Source organism: Astyanax mexicanus, chromosome 24 (genome assembly GCF_023375975.1).
Source record: "Astyanax mexicanus isolate ESR-SI-001 chromosome 24, AstMex3_surface, whole genome shotgun sequence".
Classification (NCBI taxonomy): Eukaryota; Metazoa; Chordata; class Actinopteri; order Characiformes; family Acestrorhamphidae; genus Astyanax; species Astyanax mexicanus.
In genome coordinates, this window is record NC_064431.1 from 22,963,373 (window position 1) to 22,984,667 (window position 21,295).

The window sequence follows — 21,295 nt, forward strand, 5'->3', positions numbered from 1 at the left end:
TTAGACTCTTTGCCCCGTTGTTTTGTGCTAGAAATGCACACCCTCTCCGCTTTTAGACTCTTTGCCCCGTTGTTCTGTGCTAGAAATGCACACCCTCTCCGCTTTTAGACTCTTTGCCCCGTTGTTCTGTGCTAGAAATGCGCACTCTCTCCGCTTTTAGACTCTTTTGCCCCGTTACACCTAGCGTTCACACTTTGAATGCCACATTATAAAAACCTGCTTAACAGCGGGCCAACTTTCATTCTATTTCCAAAATACCTCGTGGGGCGCTCCAAAAAAGGAAACGGGCCGCAAATGGCCCGCGGCCATAGTTTGGACACCCCTGCAATAGAGGATTCCTTTAAACATGGGCAGCTTCTGGGTTTTGCACTGCACACAGGGCCTACATGGGGCCCATATGAGAGTAAGGTGGGTCCCAGTAACAACTTAATTTCCAGTCTTCTGTTTACGCAGTTCAGTCACCTTCAGTCGATACAAAACTCAGCTGCTAGGGTCCTTACTCTCACCAAACGCTTCGCCCACATTTTCCCGTCCTCAAGAATCTTCACTGGCTGCATGTAAATATTCTCACATATTAAGTACATTGCTAACTTTTAAACCCCTTTATGGGCTTTCCCTTCATACCTCATTTAACTTATTCTGCCTCACTGTCCTCTGACCATGGGCGTGGTAGTGGTGAGAAAAGTGGACCTGACTACCCAGGGCCCGAGTAGGGAGAGGGGCCCATGAAATCCAGAATTTGTTTTTTTTGATCACGTTCCTTGTGTACTGGCATGGATAGGGGCCCACTGACATAGAGAGTGTACAGGGCCCAGAATTTGCTGCTATGCCCCTGCCTCTGGACCTCTGACTGCCCCTAAAATTAAATTAAAACCTGTAGGTAGTAGATAATGCTGTTTGTTCATCAGCTCCTTAACTTTGGAACTCTTCAATTCAATTCAATTTTATTTATATAGCGCTTTTTACAACAAAGGTTGTCACAAAGCCGCTTTACAGGAAAAACAGGTCCACGGCTCTTATGAGCAGCACCACAGAGATGCCAATTTTATGGTGACACATAAAATTGGCAACTCTTAGACACAATCTTTCCATGGCTCTTCCACTTTCCTCTTTTTCTCTCACTTCACGTCTTAGCTGTGCAATTCATTTATTCATTAGGATATTCTATATCCTCCTTTCTATTGACATTTTAAAGTGTTCTTGGGTTTCTGAAAAGCCCTATATCAATCTAATTCTCAACTCTTAAGTTGTTTTGGTTGAAATGAACATGAACACCACAGAAACTATGTATAAGTATGTAATGTAGAGCTATATGTATACCTCTGTTAAGAGAGCTAGTATACTTACAATTTATAAATTATAATTACTGCAAACAAAACAAACAAAAATCATTATGAAACAAACCCAAAGGAAGTATGTACATTATGTGAGTGACAGTTTTATATCCAGAAAGGATATATTTTTTCACATATCCTGGATAGCAATAAAACATTGAACAAACATTTGTTCATATTACATATTGTGATGTTGTTGATGGTAAAACAACCTTTAAACACACTATATTTGAAATAAAGGTCAGTTTTAAATTTCTGACATTGAATCAATGTTCAATTAAATGTTTTGAATGGTATACACTCTCAATGCTTTTAGGCAAATGTGCTCCCCACATATACTACTACTATAATAATAATACATTACTATCATTATTTTTTTGTAGTATAATATGATTTATATGTCCCTTTTTACAGTACAAGTTATATAAATGGAATGCATACAGTATATGCATATTTATTGTTTAAAGTTTAATACAAACAAAACATATATATTTTTGTATCAGTGTTAAATCAGCAAAAAAAACTATGTGCACAAATAAATACATTTTGATGTCAGAAAAAAATAGTTTTAATACATTAGAGATGGAAAAATCTGGGATAGAAAAATCCCACAGGTTATGTGGGATTTTGGTTGCTCTATTGGTTGTGGCAATACTTCTTAACAAGTGATCATGAAAATTCTAATAATCTGTTAATACATGATTCATTTAAAAATGAATACATCATTTAAAAAGCTTTCTGTATTTACTTGTTCTTTGTCTAAAAATATAGTTTGCAGGTGCATTTCAAGTGTGAAAAGGTGTGATTAATTTGTCATCTGTTATCATTAAACAGTGGAAGTCATGTTGTATTTGCACCAAAGTTGCAAGTAGAAATTTCTAAAGAAGGCTCGAATACAGAAAATATGAACACACATTTAGAACAGCCAGAGAACATTTTGTTAATGTATATTTATTATCACAGATTAAATGCAAAGTCAAATTGTGAGTCAGATCATGATCTACAAATTACATAATTTATAAAATTTCCTAACATCTAACTATTTAATATTACTTATAGAAATATATAGATCACAGACTTCAGAAATAAAAATGGATTACAGAGATTTTTTATGTTTTTAAATTTAAAAAGGAAATCAAAGGGAAATACCTTTTCAAACAAATACTGTATATTGATATACGTCCTAACATGCGATCATTACATTTCTATTATTCTTATAACAGTGAAATCCCCGTTCCCATAATTAAATTGATTCATCTTATAAATGCTTCAGTTCTAAACATTGCTGAGAACGGCAAAATAATATTCCAGAAAATGTCCTTTTTTATCAGTTCCTTCTTCTGCGTCACCTTTTGGTGGTTCCAGTTTCAGTAAACCCTACACTACTCTCTTTATGTTTTCGCTATCTGAATCTTCTGCCAGGAGTATCTGTACCTGTTCTTTTTATTTCTTCTTTAGTAGTTTTGTGTTTTCATGTCAAAAAATTATATATTAAAAAAATATTCTGAATTTAGTATTGACTTTTTAGCATCCTGAGGTGTATCCGTGTCATGCTCCGTTTCAGACTATTCCACCATTGCATCTGCTTCATCATCTTTTTTTTTTTTGATCTTGGTCCAATCTCTGGTCATTTTCCAGGTTGTCAGACATTTCATCTGACTCTACTGTAGAATTCTGTCCTGGCAGAGGACTATCACTTAGATGAGTTGTATCTGTGCCACTCTGTAGTCCAGGCATTGCTTCAGGATGTGCCCCACCATCTACATTTGGTAGTATGTTCTGAGCTGTTTCTGTGTTACCCTCTGTTTCCATTTCATCATCATCATCTTTAGTTGGTGGATCTTTTTCTCGTCTCTGGTCACTCTCCTGGTTGTCAGACATCTCAATATCACCCACAAGAGAAACTTCCTCTGTGTCACCCCCTGAGGATTCCATTGCATTATTTGCATTATTTTCATTTGATGATATGCCCGGTTCCTGAGAATCATCCCCTGTTCTCCCCTTGTGTTCGGTAGCTGTGCTTTTTTGGACACTCTGGTCCTCAGACATTGCAACTGACTCTTTTTCAGAACTCTGTGTATTTTTAGAACCCTCTAAATCATCTGTATTATCTGGTTCTGGTGGTACTATGTCCTGTCTGAGAGCGTCATCCCTTGTTGTCTTTGTGTCATTTTTAGCTGTGGGTTTAGGGACACCGTGGTCGTCTGACATTTGATTTGAAATTTCTGAAGACTTTGCTGCTGACATCCCAGAATCAGTCTGATTTGTTGAATTTGTGCCATCCTGCAATACAGACACACCTTTTGCTTTAGCACCACCAGCTCCATTCTCATCTATTATACTGTTGTTTTCTTTATTTGTGCCGTCAAGATCACTCTTATGATTCTTAGACGTGTCACTGGAATCTTCTGCAGAACGCTGGCTCGACACATCATCATTCCGAGGAGATGTTTCTGTGCCATCTGGCACAACAGGCACTGCTTCTGCTCTAGCTCCATAATGTAATGGTACTATGTCCTTTCCCTGGTCATCTGTATTATTTTCATTATCTGGCCTTAATGGTATGTCTGGTCTCAGAGTGCGTTCATGGACACCGTGGTTCTCAGAAATATTATTTGAATCTTCTGCAGAGCTTGATGCTGACATCGCAGAATCACTCTGATTTGGTGTATGTGTGCTACTGGAAACTTCTGCAGAATGCTGGCTCGACACATCATCGTTCTGAGGAGATGTGTCTGTGCCATCTTGCTCTTCTGTAGACACCATATTATCACTCAGAGGAGCTGTCTCTGTGCCACTATGCATTACAGCTCCTGCTCCTGCTGTATCATTTTCAGTTGATGCCATTACATTTGTGCTTAGAGCACTGTCCTCCATTCTCCTCATGTTTTGTTGAGGGTGTGTATCTGGATTTCTAAAGGCATTCCTGCTTAAACCAGCCTCAGTGGCAATCAGGTTGCCTACTCCTACCTCTCCATCACTTGAATTACTTTGAACAGCATCTACAGTGTTAGAAAATGATGTGTCCTCATTCTCTTCATTCTCAGAGAAATTTCCTTCAGCTTCAGCATCAGATTCTGGCTCTGAGAGATCAGAGTCGTTGTCCTCTGTTATCTGTTGATTGATCTCTTTCAAAAATCTCCTTTGGATCCTCTTTGGACACCACACAAAATCCTTTCTTGTCTGGAATGTCTGGAAAGCATACTTGATCAGTTTCCTCCTCTCTTTTTTATCCACCACAGAGAACAGGAAGTAGTCTAGAGCGCTCTGCTTCACTCTGGGAAGCCTTTCCTTCACCAGAGTCTGATGGAGGAAGAACTTGACCAGTGGAGCCTGGTAGTGCTGAAATCCCAGAATTCCCAGACATTTCAGAATGCGTGTGATGCGCAGGTTGTTGTGTGTGTTTCTACAACATCAAACAGTACATTTTAGAATGTCACACAAACAATAGTTTGAATTAAACAATAACTGTAATGTAAAAACCTGCAGTGTTTCTTACTTTTACTTTTATTTCATTGCATACAGAATGAACCCAAGAGCCAGTTCACCCATGTTGTATCTGGAGAACTTGGATGGGTCAATTAAATTCTGGTAAAGGCTGAGTCTTTAAGGAGCAAAGATGGGCAGAGGATCTCCAGTTTGTAACAAATGTGTGAGAAAAGTATTAAAATGTTTAAAAACAATGTGCCTGAAAGAAAGTTTTAAAAGGCTTTGCATATTTCTCCCATTAGAGTGAATTATGTCATTAAACCACTCATAGATTTGGGAGGAATTTCAGTGTGTAAAGGGCAAGGGCTCAAGCCTAAGCTAGACACCCATGATCTCCAACCCCCAAGACTGCCCTGTATCAACCATCATTCAACAACAGCTGATAAAACCACATGGATGTACAAAAGGATTACTTTCACAGACCTGTTTAAATCTCTACAAGAGAGTTTCATTCATAAATACCACATAAAACTTTACTGTACATGACAGAAGCTTTAAGTTAACCATGCTCAAAAGCAGCATCAACTTGTCTTGGCTCTGAGACATCTGAAATATGTGTATTGTGTGTACTGTGGTCAGATAAAACAGAAGTCCATATACGTTTGAAGAAAATGGGCACCCTATGTTTCGGACCAAAGATGACCATCCAGATTGTTATCATTAACAAGTGCAAAAAACAGGGTCTGTCATTGTATGAGGGTATGTCAGTACACTTATTTGATACAGCATTAATGCCCAAAAGAACACTAAAAACCTAAAGCAACATATGCTGCCTTCAAGACCACACCTTTTCCAGTGATCTCCATGCATTTTCTAACAAGGCAATGCTAAACATGCTGCACACATTACAAAGGCATGGCTGTGGAAGGAAAGAAAACAGGTACTGGACTGTCCTGCCTGCAGTCCTAATATTATCCCAACAGAGACTGGCGTGAAAAAATGTGCTAATGATGACTCTGTACTGTTACACATCTGAAGCCTTGTTTGCAGGATGAATGGGACCAAACATCACATGAAACACTTTCCAACTCGGTATCTTCTGGGTCTTTTGGGTCTTTTTAAGTGTTATGCGAAAAAATGGCAACATTATAAAGTGGTAAATGTGTAATGTGTTGCATGCCTCTAATGCAGGAATGGATGTATTTTAACAAATGAAAAGAAATTTAACAGGAAAAAAATAAATAAAAACTGTCTGCAATCAAATAAGAGTCAAAGGAAATGAAAGAAACTCTGCTTTTTATATTGGCACTCTCCATTTTTCTGATTTGTACTTTAGTATATGTTAATGTCAGTATATGTTAATTGTATTTTTGTCATTTTGCAGACTATTTGGGCTATTTAAAAGTATGCTGGTTTTAAATGTATTATTTCACGTTAATAAAAAAGGCCCAAAGCATTTACCTGTTTAAGTTGTCAAATCGCTCTTTCCACTTTAGTTTTATACGACATACTTTGCCTGTTTTCTCATCAAGCAGTCTAATCCCATAAAAATCCAGCATGAGTTTATAAGACTTCACCAGTCTTTTCTTCACCTCCACATCTTCGCGGAAAAGCTGTAAAAACCATCAAATATCAGAATTTAAACCCTGTGTCTTCACTGATGCTGGTCCTATCTAAGACGTCCCACTTAAAATGAGAATCTAAATGTAGACTCTTGTCATGTTCTATCTAACTACTCGCCCACTGAAATAATCCACAAAAAACACATACACTTGCATGATGCTCCTTTCCCATGTTAATTCTTAAACTACACAAAACAAAAATATTGCACTCATTTTTTTAAAGATTTAAATGTTGAAGTGAATGCTTAATCTTTCAACTTTGTAGCTCTGATGAATATCGTTATTATCACATAAATAGTATCATTTAACTTTTTTTTTTACAGTGCAGCATAAAAGCCCTTTTAAAACAGTACAACCTAAAATTACATGTAACACATTATAATACACACCTTGATTTCCTCTTCCTGAAGTATATATGAATCCCAGTTCATTCCTTTCTCTTGAATAGGAAACAACCTATAGAGGCATTTGTAGATTCAGAACAATAGTTAAAACAATAGTTCTTGGATTGAGAAATGAATTTAGTTTTGCACATAATGGCTATTTAATAATTCTGTTACCATCCTCTGTCGTCAAGTAAATGTATATGCAATGTATATGCAAATGGATGCTTTTTTTATGCTTTCCAAAAATAAATTTCTGTTCTTTTTACAAATAGAAACTATAGAAGTTTCAACATGCTTTTCTGTATAATATATATTGCCTGGCTGCCATTATGTGATGGAGTCTTACCACTGAATGTAGGAGTGTGTACGTTCCAGTCTTTTGTAATCACCAAACCAGTCATCATGAAATTCCTCAATGAACACCCCTTAGGAAACAGAAAATCTAAATTATTAAACTAACCCTTAAACAGAATTGCCTCTAACAAAAGTTTAATTACACATCCAAAAAAAAAATAATACCGTCAGATCCAGACGGCTTCTTATTCTGGTAAAACCACAGATTGGGTAAATCCTGAAAGCACAACAGGAAAAGTAATTCAGAAGGACATTCATTGTTGGGTTCAAATGAAGGAAACAAGTTTTGTGAAGAGTAAAGGAATACTCACTTTTTGTCTCTGTTGAATATTTACTATTTCCTTTTCATTAGTTTTCTAAAATGGAAAACATACCCATTTTTGATGGTGTATAGAAATAAGAGGTGTTGCATACAACAATACACACTTTGTAAACGAACAGCTGACAAGAACATACAATCAGTCTCAGCTTTTGAAGTTAATCTTACCCTCAGCATGTGCCTAAAATTCTGCATGTCTTTTGCAGCATATTCATTTCTCTCTGCCCAGCTTCCCCACTGGAAGAAGTTCTGAGAAAATACAGCATACATGAATATACCACAGAGAGTCAGAGCAAACATATGGACAACTTGTTCAAATTACTTTTTTTTTTTTTTTTTTTTTAGAAATCTTCAACATTAAATAAACTGTAATATGGATTTTCTGCATGGTTTAGATTTGTAGGTTATGTTTGTTTGCTGAATGCAACATATTGGAAAAATACATAAGGTGGAGTCTGATAAAACGGGCCAATTTTGGTAAATACTCATAAAAACTATAAAGTCTTATAAATAATTATTTGTTTTGAAAATATACAAAACTATAATTGTTTTGGAATTATGAGAGTTAGAGTATCAGTAGCTACGATATTCATATAAAAAGTGCCAGGACTCTTCTGGGTATATATTCTATATATGTTCCATGTTTTAATCTGGTAGAATATTGAGTAATGTATGTGCAATTATTGTGTATAATCCAAAACACTATTTTTCATTGTTTATTTTATGTAATTACTTATTTAATTCAAGTGGCTCTCAAATGGAAGAAGAGTAGTTTAATACTTACCTCCTGATTCTTTTCAGTATTTTCATTCTCATTGACATCCTAAAAAAAATATATATATATATATATATATATATATATATATATATATTTGCAGTATAGCCTTATATACTTTTTTCAGATTTCAGGTTTTCTGATTTTACTAAACTGAACACCTCTGGAATATAATCAAGAGGACGATGGATGATCACAAGCCATCAAACCAAGCTGAACTGCTTTTTGCACCAGGAGTGGCATAAAGTTATACAAAAGCAGTATGTAAGACTGCTGGAGAAGAACATGTCAAGATGCATGAAAACTGTAATTAAAAACCAGGGTTATTCCACCAAAAATTAAAAAAATTGAATGAATATAAACTAGTTTTCTTTGTATTATTTGAGGTCTGAAAGCTCTGCATTTAGTCTTTTGTTATTTCAGGCATTTTCTGCAAATAAATGTCCTAAATGACATATTTTTATTTGGAATTTGGGAGAAATGTTGTCGGTAGTTTATAGAATAAAACAACAATGCTCATTTTACTCATATATATATATATACCTATAAATAGCAAAATTAGAGAAACTGATTCAGAAACTGAGGTTTGGCCTTCGCAATCCCCTGACCTAAAGTAATAAGAGTAATAAAGTAATAAGAGGAGGTGTGTTCAAACTTAAATTAGATTTTTTTTACTTAAGCATCCTTATTCTCTCTCTTTTTTATTACTATTATTTTTGCATGTGTTATGGCCATTTTCTTTAACTATGGGAAAGTTTTTTTATTAGCTTATATGCCATTTCAGTAACTGGTCCTTTGTATTTTGGCCTATTAGTTTATTACTAATTATTGATTAATTCTTTATGAACATTTTGAAACTTTTTATTATTAGGATTAATATTTCGCCTTTAGAGGGCGGAGTCATTTCTGGTATAATGGGAGGAACAGAGGGCGACTGGTCATAAACCGGTTGGATCAGACTAACCTGCTCTAAAAATATAATAATACTCACCCACACTGATTACAGTCTATAGATCTGAGGAACATGTATCTTTCACGTGCAACAGCTTCTCTAAAGATCTGCGGAGTTAGCCTACAAATATCTTACATACTGAACTACATTTCCCATCAGGCCTCTGGCTACACGCAGTCCGGATAAAGGTCAGAAAGTTTTCAAGAATATTTTACAAAAAAGTAAAAAAGCCTTATATAGTCTGTTCCACGGGTCAGTGTATTCCTACTATGTTGTGTATATTTTCAGTTTCTTGCTAAAATCATGCGTTTTTAATACAGATCTTGCGAATTAAACGAGACACACAACAGTTTCGTTTTAGACTGAGAACAAGGTTATATAGTTTCGATTTTGTCAGATCATGAAAAGGGAAAGTACGCTGTTTTAAAGTGATCATGAAGGATTTACTTACGTTTAAAAGAGGAAAAATGATATGATATAAATATAAAAATTCATAATCTTACCTCTTCACTTTCTGTATTGTCATTATCGTCCTCCCATGTAGAATCATAATCTGTGTCAAAGTCACCCCTCTCTTTCCCCGTTTTTTTGCCGAGACCATCCTCAGAAGATTTATTACTGATTTGTCTAAACCTGAACATGTTGAAAAAAGTTCTCCACAGCCAGCAGCACCACAACCCCACACGGTTCATTAGCAGTGTTAGCAAGTAGGAAACACCCATTTGTTTTTAATACTGGCGAAAAGAAAGTGAAAGCTGGTCTTGTACATACTTTAAGAAATGCAGGGTTTGAGCTGTGTCACGATCTTAAGGAGGTCTTAAACAGATGCCTGCTCACAACATGGGAGAATAATTAAAAAAACATCTACACGGCAATATCCAGTTTACTATATTATAGACTTCAGTGTGTCAGCTACTAAAACAATGTATTAAAGTGTTTTTATAAAACATGTACAAGTTACACATTTTATTTGAAAACATTCATTCGTGTTTTTTTTGTTTAAACAGGCCTAATGATTAAATTCTTTCACACTACATGAGCAAAATCATGAAATTTTAATGCAAGAAAATAATTTTTAATGGATAGAACACCATTATTACTTAACAGTAAAGGAAACATGCTCATTATTAATGTTATTTATTTATTTATTTATTTTACCACTGTCCTAAAGTAACTCTAACTCTAACACTTAGGACTGTTCCTTTGTTTAAGATATACTGTTAAAATTCCTCCTGAAATATATAAATGTAAAAAAAAGACTAACGAACAAAAAATAAAACTGGTCAAAAGTTTTGTTTAATATTTAGGGACACACATACAGTGGTTACGTTTCTGTAGAGGTTACCATAGCACATAATCTGGTCTAAAGATGTTTCTACAAACCCATTACATTTTATTTATTTTTCTTTTTTTTTTACTTGCATTGATTTATTAATAAATAAATAAATACATAGTTTTGAGTATGTCTCTTCACTTCCACAATACTTATATCCCAACTGATATATTTAAGAGAGGATTTTTCACCTCATGTTTTAAACAAAAAAACAAAACAAAAAAAAGTTTCCCTTGTTTAAGACATACAACAAAAAATTATCCCTTATAAATTTATATGAATGTCAGCTGGGCAATGAATATTGTGGACATGAGGAGCCATACTCAAAACCATAGATGTATTTATTTAATAATAAATTAATGCAAGTACAAAAAAATGACTAATGAACAAAAAAAAAAATGTAATGGGTTTGTGAAAACATTCTTCGACCAGATTATGTGCTATCTGGTTGATGACAATGATTTGAAATGTTATTGTTGAAATTCTGATATTAAAGTATTAGTTTTTGTATAATTTATATGTCCCTTCTATACTGGAAGAAGACAATTCAATTTATAAGAACAGAATGCACACAACATATACTGTACATATTTAATGTAAGTAAAGTTTAATACAAACAATACATATAAAATAATTAATAACATTAAATCAGAAATTACATGCCTGAAATCAATGTTGTTTCAATACATTAGAGATTTTAGGAAAAATCTTGGATGGATGAGATTAAACCATTAAAAATAGATTGCAGCTCCTAAATCAAAATCAGTATTAAGTCAGTATCTCTGGTTATGTCATAATCTACTGGTTGTGGCAGTAACAGACTGTAGAAATAAAACAAGTGATCATTACATTTGTATATTTTTTATAACACATTATGTACACATTTACATTCCCATAATCGCTTGATTTTACTTATGCTTCAGTTCTAAACATTGCTGAAAACAACAAACATATATTCCAGAAAATGTCCTTCTTCTGTGTCACCTTTTGGTAGTTTCAGTTTCAGCGAACGCAACAATATTTGCTTTATCTGTTTTCTTTATCTGTGTCTTCATGACTCAGACCTTTCATTTAATCATCCAGATATGGAAATATGTGCCCCCCTGAATTCTAGACATTTCCTCAGCTTTATCCACATCATATTCATTTGATAACACTATACTATCCTGTCTCATTACCTCTTTAGATCTTCTTTTTGTGTCTTTTTTAGTAGCTTAGTGTTTTTATGTCTTGGTTCTGGGTCACAAAAAAATAATAATAATAATAATAATTTTGGACCTGACTTTTTAGCACCCTGAGGTGTATCTGTGCCATGCTCCATTTCAGACAGTTTAATCAGCATCATCATCTTTATTTGGTGGCTCTTTGTCCAACCTCTGCTCATTTTTCTGGTTGTCAGAAAATGATGCCTCCTCATTGTCTTCGTTCTCAGGGAAGTTTTCTTCAGCTTCAGCATCAGATTCTGGCTCTGAGAGATCAGAGTCGTTATCGTCCTCTGTTATCTGTTGATTGATCTCTTTCAGAAATCTCCTTTGGATCCTCTTTGGACACCACACAAAATCCTCTCTTGGCTGGAATTTCTGGTAAGCATACTTTATCAGTTTCCTCCGCTCTTTTTTATCCACCACAGAGAACAGGAAGTAGTCTAGAGCGCTCTGCTTCACTCTGGGAAGCCTTTTCTTCACCAGAGTCTGATGGAGGAAGAACTTGACCAGTGGAGCCTGGTAGTGCTGAAATCCCAGAATTCCCAGACTCTTCAGAATGTGTGTGATGCGCAGGTTGTTGTGTGTGTTTCTACAACATCAAACAGTACATTTTAGAATGTCACATAAACAATAGTTTGTATTAAACATTAATAGAAAAAAGGCGTAAAGCATTTACCTGTTTAAGTTCTCAAATCGCTCTTTCCACTTTAATTTTATACGACATACTTTGCCTGTTTTCTCATCAAGCAGTTGAATGCCATAGAAATCCAGCATGAGCTTATAAGACTTCACCAGTCTTTTCTTAACCTCCACATCTTCACGGAAATGCTGCAAAAACAATCAAATATCAGAATTTAAACCCTGTGTCTTTACTGTCCCCTAACATTTCCCACTTAAAATGAGCATCTATGTAGATTCTGCTCTTGTTCTATCTAACTACTCGCCCACTGAAATAATCCACAATAAACACATACACTTGCATGATGCTCCTTTCCCATGTTAATTCTTAAACTACACAAAACAAAAAAATATTGCACTCATTTTTTTTAAGACTTAAATGTTGAAGTGAATGCTTAATCTTTCAATTTTGTAGCTCTGATGAATATCGTTATTATCACATAAATAGTATCATTTAACTTTTTTTACAGTGCAGCATAAAGCCCTTTTAAAACAGTACAATCTACAATTACATGTAATACATTATAATACACACCTTGATTTCCTCTTCCTGAAGTATATATGAATCCCAGTTCATTCCTTTCTCTTGAATAGGAAACAACCTATAGAGGCATTTGTAGATTCAGAACAATAGTTAAAACAATAGTTCTTGGATTGAGAAATGAATTTAGTTTTGCACATAATGGCTATTTAATAATTCTGTTACCATCCTCTGTCGTCAAGTAAATGTATATGCAATGTATATGCAAATGGATGCTTTTTTTATGCTTTCCAAAAATAAATTTCTGTTCTTTTTACAAATAGAAAACTATAGAAGTTTCAACATGCTTTTCTGTATAATATATATTGCCTGGCTGCCATTATGTGATGGAGTCTTACCACTGAATGTAGGAGTGTGTACGTTCCAGTCTTTTGTAATCACCAAACCAGTCATCATGAAATTCCTTAATGAACACCCCTTAGGAAACAGAAAATCTAAATTATTAAACTAACCCTTAAACAGAATTGCCTCTAACAAAAGTTTAATTACACATCCAAAAAAAAATAATACCGTCAGATCCAGACGGCTTCTTATTCTGGTAAAACCACAGATTGGGTAAATCCTGAAAGCACAACAGGAAAAGTAATTCAGAAGGACATTCATTGTTGGGTTCAAATGAAGGAAACAAGTTTTCTGAAGAGTAAAGGAATACTCACTTTTTGTCTCTGTTGAATATTTACTATTGCCTTTTCATTCGTTTTCTGAAATGGAAAACATACCCATTTTTGTTGGTGTATAGAAATAAGAGGTGTTGCATACAACAATACACACTTTGTAAACGAACAGCTGACGAAAACATACAATCAGTCTCAGCTTTTGAAGTTAATCTTACCCTCAGCATGTGCCTAAAATTCTGCATGTCTTTTGCAGCATATTCATTTCTCTCTGCCCAGTGTCCCCACTGGAAGAAGTTCTGAGAAAATACAGCATACATGAATATACCACAGAGAGTCAGAGCAAACATATGGACAACTTGTTCAAATTACTTTTTTTTTTAGAAATCTTCAACATTAAACTGTAATATCGATTTATATCGGTTATATTTGTTTGCTGAATGCAACATATTGGAAAAATACATAAGGTGGAGTCTGATAAAACGGGCCAATTTTGGTAAATACTCATAAAAACGTCTTATAAATAATTATTTGTTTTGAAAATATACAAAACTATAATTGTTTTGAAATTATGAGAGTTAGAGTATCAGTAGCTACGATATTCAGATAAAAAAGTTCCAGGACTCTCCTGGGTATATATTCTAAATATGTTCTTACTTAATAATATTACTTATTTAATTTTATAAGTAATTTTATAATATTACTTATTTAATTCAAGAGGCTCTCAAATGGAAGAAGAGTAGTTTAATACTTACCCCCTGATTCTTTTCAGTATTTTCTTTCTCATTGACATCCTAAAAAAATATATATATATATTTGCAGTATAGCCTTTTTTCTGATTTTACTAAACTGAAAACCTCTGGAATATAATCATAGTGTATAGAATGAAACAACAATACTCATTTTACTCATATATATATACCTATTAATAGCAAAATTAGATAAACTGATTCAGAAACTGAAGTTTGGCCTTCGCAATCCCCTGACCTAAAGTAATAAGAGGAGGTGTGTTCAAACTTAAATGTGTTTTTTTTTACTTAAGCACCCTTATTCTCTCTTTTTTTATTATTATTTTTGCATGTGTTATTGCCATTTTCTTTAACTGTGGAAAAGTTTTTTTATTAGCTTGTATGCCATTTCAGTAACTGGTCCTTTGTATTTTGGCCTATTAGTTTATTACTAATTACTGATTATTGATTAATTCTTTATGAACATTTTGAAACTTTTTATTATTAGGATTAATATTTCGCCTCTAGAGGGCGGAGTCATGTCTGGTATAATGGGAGGAACAGAGGTCGACTGGGCTCCTCATAAACCGGTTGGATCAGACTAACCTTTTCTAATCCGGACTAAACCAAGTCCTGACCTGCTCTTAAATATAATAATACTCACCCACACTGATTACAGTCTATAGATCTGAGGAACATGTATCTTTCACGTGCAACAGCTTCTCTAAAGAGTTAGCCTACAAATATCTTACATACTGAACTACATTTCCCGTCAGGCCTCTGGCTACACGCAGTCCGGATAAAGGTCAGAAAGTTTTCAAGAATATTTTACAAAAAAGTAAAAAAGCCTTATATAGTCTGTTCCACGGGTCAGTGTATTCCTACTATGTTGTGTATATTTTCAGTTTCTTGCTAAAATCGCGCGTTTTTAATACAGATCTTGCGAATTAAACGAGACACACAACAGTTTCGTTTTAGACTGAGAACAAGGTTATATAGTTTCGATTTTGTCAGATCATGAAAAGGGAAAGTACGCTGTTTTAAAGTGATCATGAAGGATTTACTTACGTTTAAAAGAGGAAAAATTATATGATATAAATATAAAAATTCATAATCTTACCTCTTCACTTTCTGTATTGTCATTATCGTCCTCCCATGTAGAATCATAATCTGTGTCAAAGTCACCCCTCTCTTTCCCCGTTTTTTTGCCGAGACCATCCTCAGAAGATTTATTACTGATTTGTCTAAACCTGAACATGTTGAAAAAAGTTCTCCACAGCCAGCAGCACCACAAACCCCACACGGTTCATTAGCAGTGTTAGCAAGTAGGAAACACCCATTTGTTTTTAATACTGGCGAAAAGAAAGTGAAAGCTGGTCTTGTACATACTTTAAGAAATGCAGGGTTTGAGCTGTGTCACGATCTTAAGGAGGTCTTAAACAGATGCCTGCTCACAACATGGGAGAATAATTAAAAAAACATCTACACGGCAATATCCAGTTTACTATATTATAGACTTCAGTGTGTCAGCTACTAAAACAATGTATTAAAGTGTTTTTATAAAACATGTACAAGTTACAGATTTTATTTGAAAACATTCATTCGTGTTTTTTTTGTTTAAACAGGCCTAACGATTAACTTCTTTCACACTACATGAGCAAAATCATGAAATTTTAAAGCAAGAAAATAATTTTTAATGGATAGAACACCATTATTACTTAACAGTAAAGGAAACATGCTCATTATTAATGTTATTTATTTATTTTACCACTGTCCTAAAGTAACTCTAACTCTAACACTTAGGACTGTTCCTTTGTTTAAGATATACTGTTAAAATTCCTCCTGAAATATATAAATGTAAAAAAAAAAAAGACTAATGAACAAAAAATAAAACTGGTCAAAAGTTTTGTTTAATATTTAGGGACACACATACAGTGGTTACGTTTCTGTAGAGGTTACCATAGCACATAATCTGGTCTAAAGATGTTTCTACAAACCCATTACATTTTATTTATTTATCTTTTTTTTTTACTTGCATTGATTTATTAATAAATAAATAAATACATAGTTTTGAGTATGTCTCTTCACTTCCACAATACGTATATCCCAACTGATATATTTAAGAGAGAATTTTTCACCTCATGTTTTAAACAAAAAAACAAAACAAAAAAAGTTTCCCTTGTTTAAGACATACAACAAAAAATTATCCCTTATAAATTTATATGAATGTCAGCTGGGCAATGAATATTGTGGACATGAGGAGCCATACTCAAAACCATAGATGTATTTATTTAATAATAAATTAATGCAAGTACAAAAAAATGACTAATGAACAAAAAAAAATATTGAAATGGGTTTGTGAAAACATTCTTCGACCAGATTATGTGCTATCTGGTTGATGACAATGATTTGAAATTTTATTGTTGAAATTCTGATATTAAAGTATTAGTTTTTGTATAATTTATATGTCCCTTCTATACTGGAAGAACACAATTCAATTTATAAGAACAGAATGCACACAACATATACTGTACATATTTAATGTAAGTAAAGTTTAATACAAACAATACATATAAAATAATTAATAACATTAAATCAGAAATTACATGCCTGAAATCAATGTTGTTTCAATACATTAGAGATTTTAGGAAAAATCTTGGATGGATGAGATTAAACCATTAAAAATAGATTGCAGCTCCTAAATCAAAATCAGTATTAAGTCAGTATCTCTGGTTATGTCATAATCTACTGGTTGTGGCAGTAACAGACTGTAGAAATAAAACAAGTGATCATTACATTTGTATATTTTTTATAACACATTATGTACACATTTACATTCCCATAATCGCTTGATTTTACTTATGCTTCAGTTCTAAACATTGCTGAAAACAACAAACATATATTCCAGAAAATGTCCTTCTTCTGTGTCACCTTTTGGTAGTTTCAGTTTCAGCGAACGCTACAATATTTGCTTGATCTGTTTTCTTTATCTGTGTCTTCATGACTCAGACCTTTCATTTAATCATCCAGATATGGAAATATGTGCCCCCCTGAATTCTAGACATTTCCTCAGCTTTATCCACATCATCTTCATTTGATAACACTATACTATCCTGTCTCATTACCTTTTTAGATCTTCTTTTTGTGTCTTTTTTAGTAGCTTAGTGTTTTTATGTCTTGGTTCTGGGTCACAAAAAAAAAGAATTCTAATTTTGGATCTGACTTTTTAGCACCCTGAGGTGTATCTGTGCCATGCTCCATTTCAGACAGTTTAATCAGCATCATCATCTTTATTTGGTGGCTCTTTGTCCAACCTCTGCTCATTTTTCTGGTTGTCAGAAAATGATGCCTCCTCGTTCTCTTCGTTCTCAGGGAAGTTTTCTTCAGCTTCAGCATCAGATTCTGGCTCTGAGAGATCAGAGTCGTTGTCCTCTGTTATCTGTTGATTGATCTCTTTCAGAAATCTCTTTTGGATCCTCTTCGGACACCACACAAAATCCTCTCTTGGATGGAATTTCTGGAAAGCATACTTTATCAGTTTCCTCCGCTCTTTTTTATCCACCACAGAGAACAGGTAGTAGTCTAGAGCGCTCTGCTTCACTCTGGGAAGCCTTTTCTTCACCAGAGTCTGATGGAGGAAGAACTTGACCAGTGGAGCCTGGTAGTGCTGAAATCCCAGAATTCCCAGACTCTTCAGAATGTGTGTGATGCGCAGGTTGTTGTGTGTGTTTCTACAACATCAAACAGTACATTTTAGAATGTCACATAAACAATAGTTTGTATTAAACATTAATAGAAAAAAGGCGTAAAACATTTACCTGTTTAAGTTCTCAAATCGCTCTTTCCACTTTAATTTTATACAACATACTTTGCCTGTTTTCTCATCAAGCAGTTGAATGCCATAGAAATCCAGCATGAGTTTATAAGACTTCACCAGTCTTTTCTTAACCTCCACATCTTCACGGAAATGCTGCAAAAACAATCAAATATCAGAATTTAAACCCTGTGTCTTTACTGACGCTGGTCCTACAATGATCATATCTAAGACGTTCCACTTATTATGAGCATCTTTGTGTGACACTTTTGCATGACGCTCCTTTCTCATTTTCATTCTTAAACTACACAAAACAAAAATAATATACTAATCTTGTTTTAAATGTTGAAGTAAACACCTAATCTGTAATTTTGTAGCTCGGATGGATGTCGTTATTTTGTACTTTTTATTTTATTATTATTTGCTTTTACAGTGCAGCATAAAAGCCCTTTAAAAACAGTACAACTGACAATTATACTTAATACATTATAATATACACCTTGATTTCCTCTTCCTTAAGTATATATGAATCCCAGTTAATTTCTTTCTCTTGAATAGGAAACAACCTATAGAGGCATTTGTAGATTCAGAACAATAGTTAAAACAATGGTTCTTGGATTGAGAAATGAATTTTGGCAACTCATTCATTCTGTTACCATTCTCTGTCATCAAGTATATATATTATTTTCAAAAAGTCTAATAATAAAAATGTGTGTAATAGTAATATACAAACAAAAATAAATTAAAGCAAATGAATGCTTTTAATGACAACAGTGATATTTGAAAAGTGAAATAAAGTTTATAGTATTTACAGAATGTGTGCAATAATTCTTTAAACAAAGTTAGGTAGGTGCACAAATTTGTCGTTTTATTGATTTGTATAGCTTTAGCACTAATTTTTGGAAAACAAACTTTGGTAAGCTCATTGACCCTTGAACTATCATGGTTTAGGGAGAGGCCGTATGGGAGAGTAATGCAGAAGAAGCCTTTTTCTGAGCACACGCCACAAAGGTATACTAAAGCACATTTGAACAATCCAGCTTCATTTCGGAATAAGGTGCTGAGGACTGATGAAACTAAAATTGAGTTATTTGGAGGGCGGTATGCATGGTGGAAAAAGAGCACAGCATTCAGAGACAAACACTTGCTACCCACAGTCAATTTTGGTGGTGGTTCCACCATGCTGTGGGGCTGTGTGGTCAGTGCAGGTACTGTGAATCTTGTGAAAGTTGAGGATCACATGGATTTCAGTCAATATCTGCAGAAACCATCAAACATGACTGAACTAGAGATGTTTTGTAAAGAAGTACTCTCACTGGAAGCTATAGGAACCATATAGAGGTTGTTATTTCTGCAAAAGGATGACCTACTAAATCTTAATGTCATTTTTCTTTTGAGGGCCCAATTTTATGCACCTGTCTAATTTTGACTTATTGCACACTTTATTTAAATCATATAAACTTCATTTCACTTCTCAAATATCACTGTGTTCGTCTGCAATATGATATATTTAACGGCAATTGCTGATCTGAACAACTACTGATATATATAAAGCAAAATAATGAAAATTATCTGGGGTGCCCAAACTATTTTATAACACTGAACGTAGGACTGTGTATTTTCCAGTGTTCTGTAATCACCAAACCATTCATCATGCAATTCCTCAATGAACATGCCTAAAGAAACAGAAAATATAAAATATTAAACTTACCCTTAAACAGAATTGCCTCTAACAGAAGTTTATTACACATCTAGAATAAATAATACCATCAGGCTCAGATGGCTTCTTATTCTGGTAAAACCACAGATTGGGTAAATCCTGAAAGCACAACAGGAAAAGTAATTCAGAAGGACATTCATTGTTGGGTTTAAATGAAGGAAACAAGTTTTGTGAATAGTAAAGGAATACTCACTTTTTGTCTCTGTTGAATATTTACTATTGCCTTTTCATTCGTTTTCTGAAATGGAAAATATATCCATTTTTGTTGGTATATAGAAATGAGATGTGTTGATGAGATACATACAAAAATACACACTTTGTAAACAAATAGCTGTCGAGAGCATACAAACAGTGTCAGTGCTTGTGCAGTTTAATAAATCTTACCCTCAGCATGTGCCTAAAATTCTGCATGTCTTTTGCAGCATTTTCATTTCTCTCTGCCCAGCGTCCCCACTGGAAGGAGTTCTAAGAAAATACAGAAGAATACAGGAAGAGTCATGGCAAACTTGTTCAAATTACATTTGAAGTGTTTTAATATTTTACGGAATCTTCAACATGAAATAAACTGTAATATGGCATTTTCTGCAAGGTTTAGACACATTCTTTTTTTTCAACTGATAGATGTGCTATTATTATTCACAAATTGTCAGTTTTAAAGCCAAAACACATACTGGACGTTTTTATTTAAATAAAATTTAAATCATTACTTACCAAAAGAAAAATGGTATATTATTCATAAGAAGTGTTTTTTTTTTTAATATGGGAGGAACATTGGGCTCCTCATAAACTGGTTGGGCCAGGTAAACGTGTTCTAATTTCACATATCCTTAGTCCTGACCTTCACTGTAACAATGCTTCACCTAGTATGATTAAAGTTATTAAGATATGAGGAACTTTTAACTCTACAGTCTACAGTAAGACTACAACTACACATATTAAACTACATTTCCCATCAGTCTATTGGTAGTAAATTCAGAAAAGTGCTGCCAAGTAATTTATCATTCACATCAGTGGGACTATTGATATTTTTTTAAACAGGCCTACTGATTAATTTATTTTACACTACATGACCAAAAATGAGGCAAACTATTATGATGCTAAGTATTACAGTTTTTTTTTTTGTTCCTTTGTTTAAAACATACAATGAAAAATTACCCAATAATATATGAATGTCACCTAGGCTAAGAATATTTTGGATGTGAAGAGCCATACTCAAAACCATACATGTATTTATTTAAAAAAAACTAAATTACTAATGAACAAAAAAATAAATCTGGTCAATAGTTGTGTGAAACACATACAGTAATTACATTTATGTAGTTGTATTGGTGCTACCATACCACATAATCTGGCCTGATGATGTTCCCACAAACCCAGTGTCAAAAAACATAAATCAAAGGGAGAACTCTGGCAAAAATATACACACACTTTCTTCACTTACTACTTTACAAACACCTTTACCAGTGTTAAGCTGTCTTACAACTGTGTTCC

At 33.9% G+C, this 21,295-nt stretch overlaps 2 protein-coding genes across 16 annotated transcripts; both read right to left on the reverse strand.

Moving 5' to 3' along the window:
• Positions 1-2,269: 2,269 nt before the first annotated feature.
• LOC111195343 (opioid growth factor receptor-like) lies at positions 2,270-20,298 on the reverse strand. Of its 15 annotated transcripts, none has more exons than XM_049471757.1 (9): positions 15,391-15,632; positions 14,298-14,336; positions 7,613-7,693; positions 7,437-7,481; positions 7,291-7,342; positions 7,118-7,196; positions 6,775-6,841; positions 6,225-6,376; positions 2,270-4,740 (listed from the first exon to the last, which is right to left on the reverse strand). In XM_049471757.1, the coding sequence occupies exons 1-9, from the start codon at positions 15,526-15,528 to the stop codon at positions 2,925-2,927; spliced, it is 2,469 nt and encodes an 822-aa protein (XP_049327714.1). In that variant the 5' UTR covers positions 15,529-15,632; the 3' UTR covers positions 2,270-2,924. The 15 variants fall into 15 exon arrangements, with proteins under 15 accessions (XP_049327714.1, XP_049327712.1, XP_049327713.1 ...); XM_049471755.1 differs by lacking the exons at positions 7,437-7,481; positions 7,613-7,693 and adding exons at positions 13,585-13,629; positions 13,761-13,841; XM_049471756.1 differs by lacking the exons at positions 7,291-7,342; positions 7,437-7,481; positions 7,613-7,693 and adding exons at positions 13,439-13,490; positions 13,585-13,629; positions 13,761-13,841.
• LOC125780479 (opioid growth factor receptor-like) lies at positions 16,804-19,068 on the reverse strand. Its single transcript, XM_049471768.1, has 3 exons — positions 18,584-19,068; positions 18,089-18,240; positions 16,804-18,001 (listed from the first exon to the last, which is right to left on the reverse strand). The coding sequence occupies exons 2-3, from the start codon at positions 18,184-18,186 to the stop codon at positions 17,542-17,544; spliced, it is 558 nt and encodes a 185-aa protein (XP_049327725.1). The 5' UTR covers positions 18,187-18,240; positions 18,584-19,068; the 3' UTR covers positions 16,804-17,541.
• Positions 20,299-21,295: the final 997 nt, after the last annotated feature.

Excerpts from the sequence above, each read along its gene's own strand:
- LOC111195343 (XM_049471752.1), bottom strand. The coding sequence starts at position 9,893 with ATGGGTGTTTCCTACTTGCTAACACTGCTAATGAACCGTGTGGGGTTG. Across the intron at positions 7,482-7,612 it reads ATTTTAGGCACATGCTGAGG|AAAACTAATGAAAAGGAAAT; the intron begins GTAAGATTAACT and ends TTTCCATTTTAG. Across the intron at positions 6,842-7,117 it reads ACACACTCCTACATTCAGTG|GTTGTTTCCTATTCAAGAGA; the intron begins GTAAGACTCCAT and ends ATGCCTCTATAG.
- LOC125780479 (XM_049471768.1), bottom strand. The coding sequence starts at position 18,186 with ATGCTGGATTTCTATGGCATTCAACTGCTTGATGAGAAAACAGGCAAA. Across the intron at positions 18,002-18,088 it reads CGATTTGAGAACTTAAACAG|AAACACACACAACAACCTGC; the intron begins GTAAATGTTTTA and ends TTGATGTTGTAG.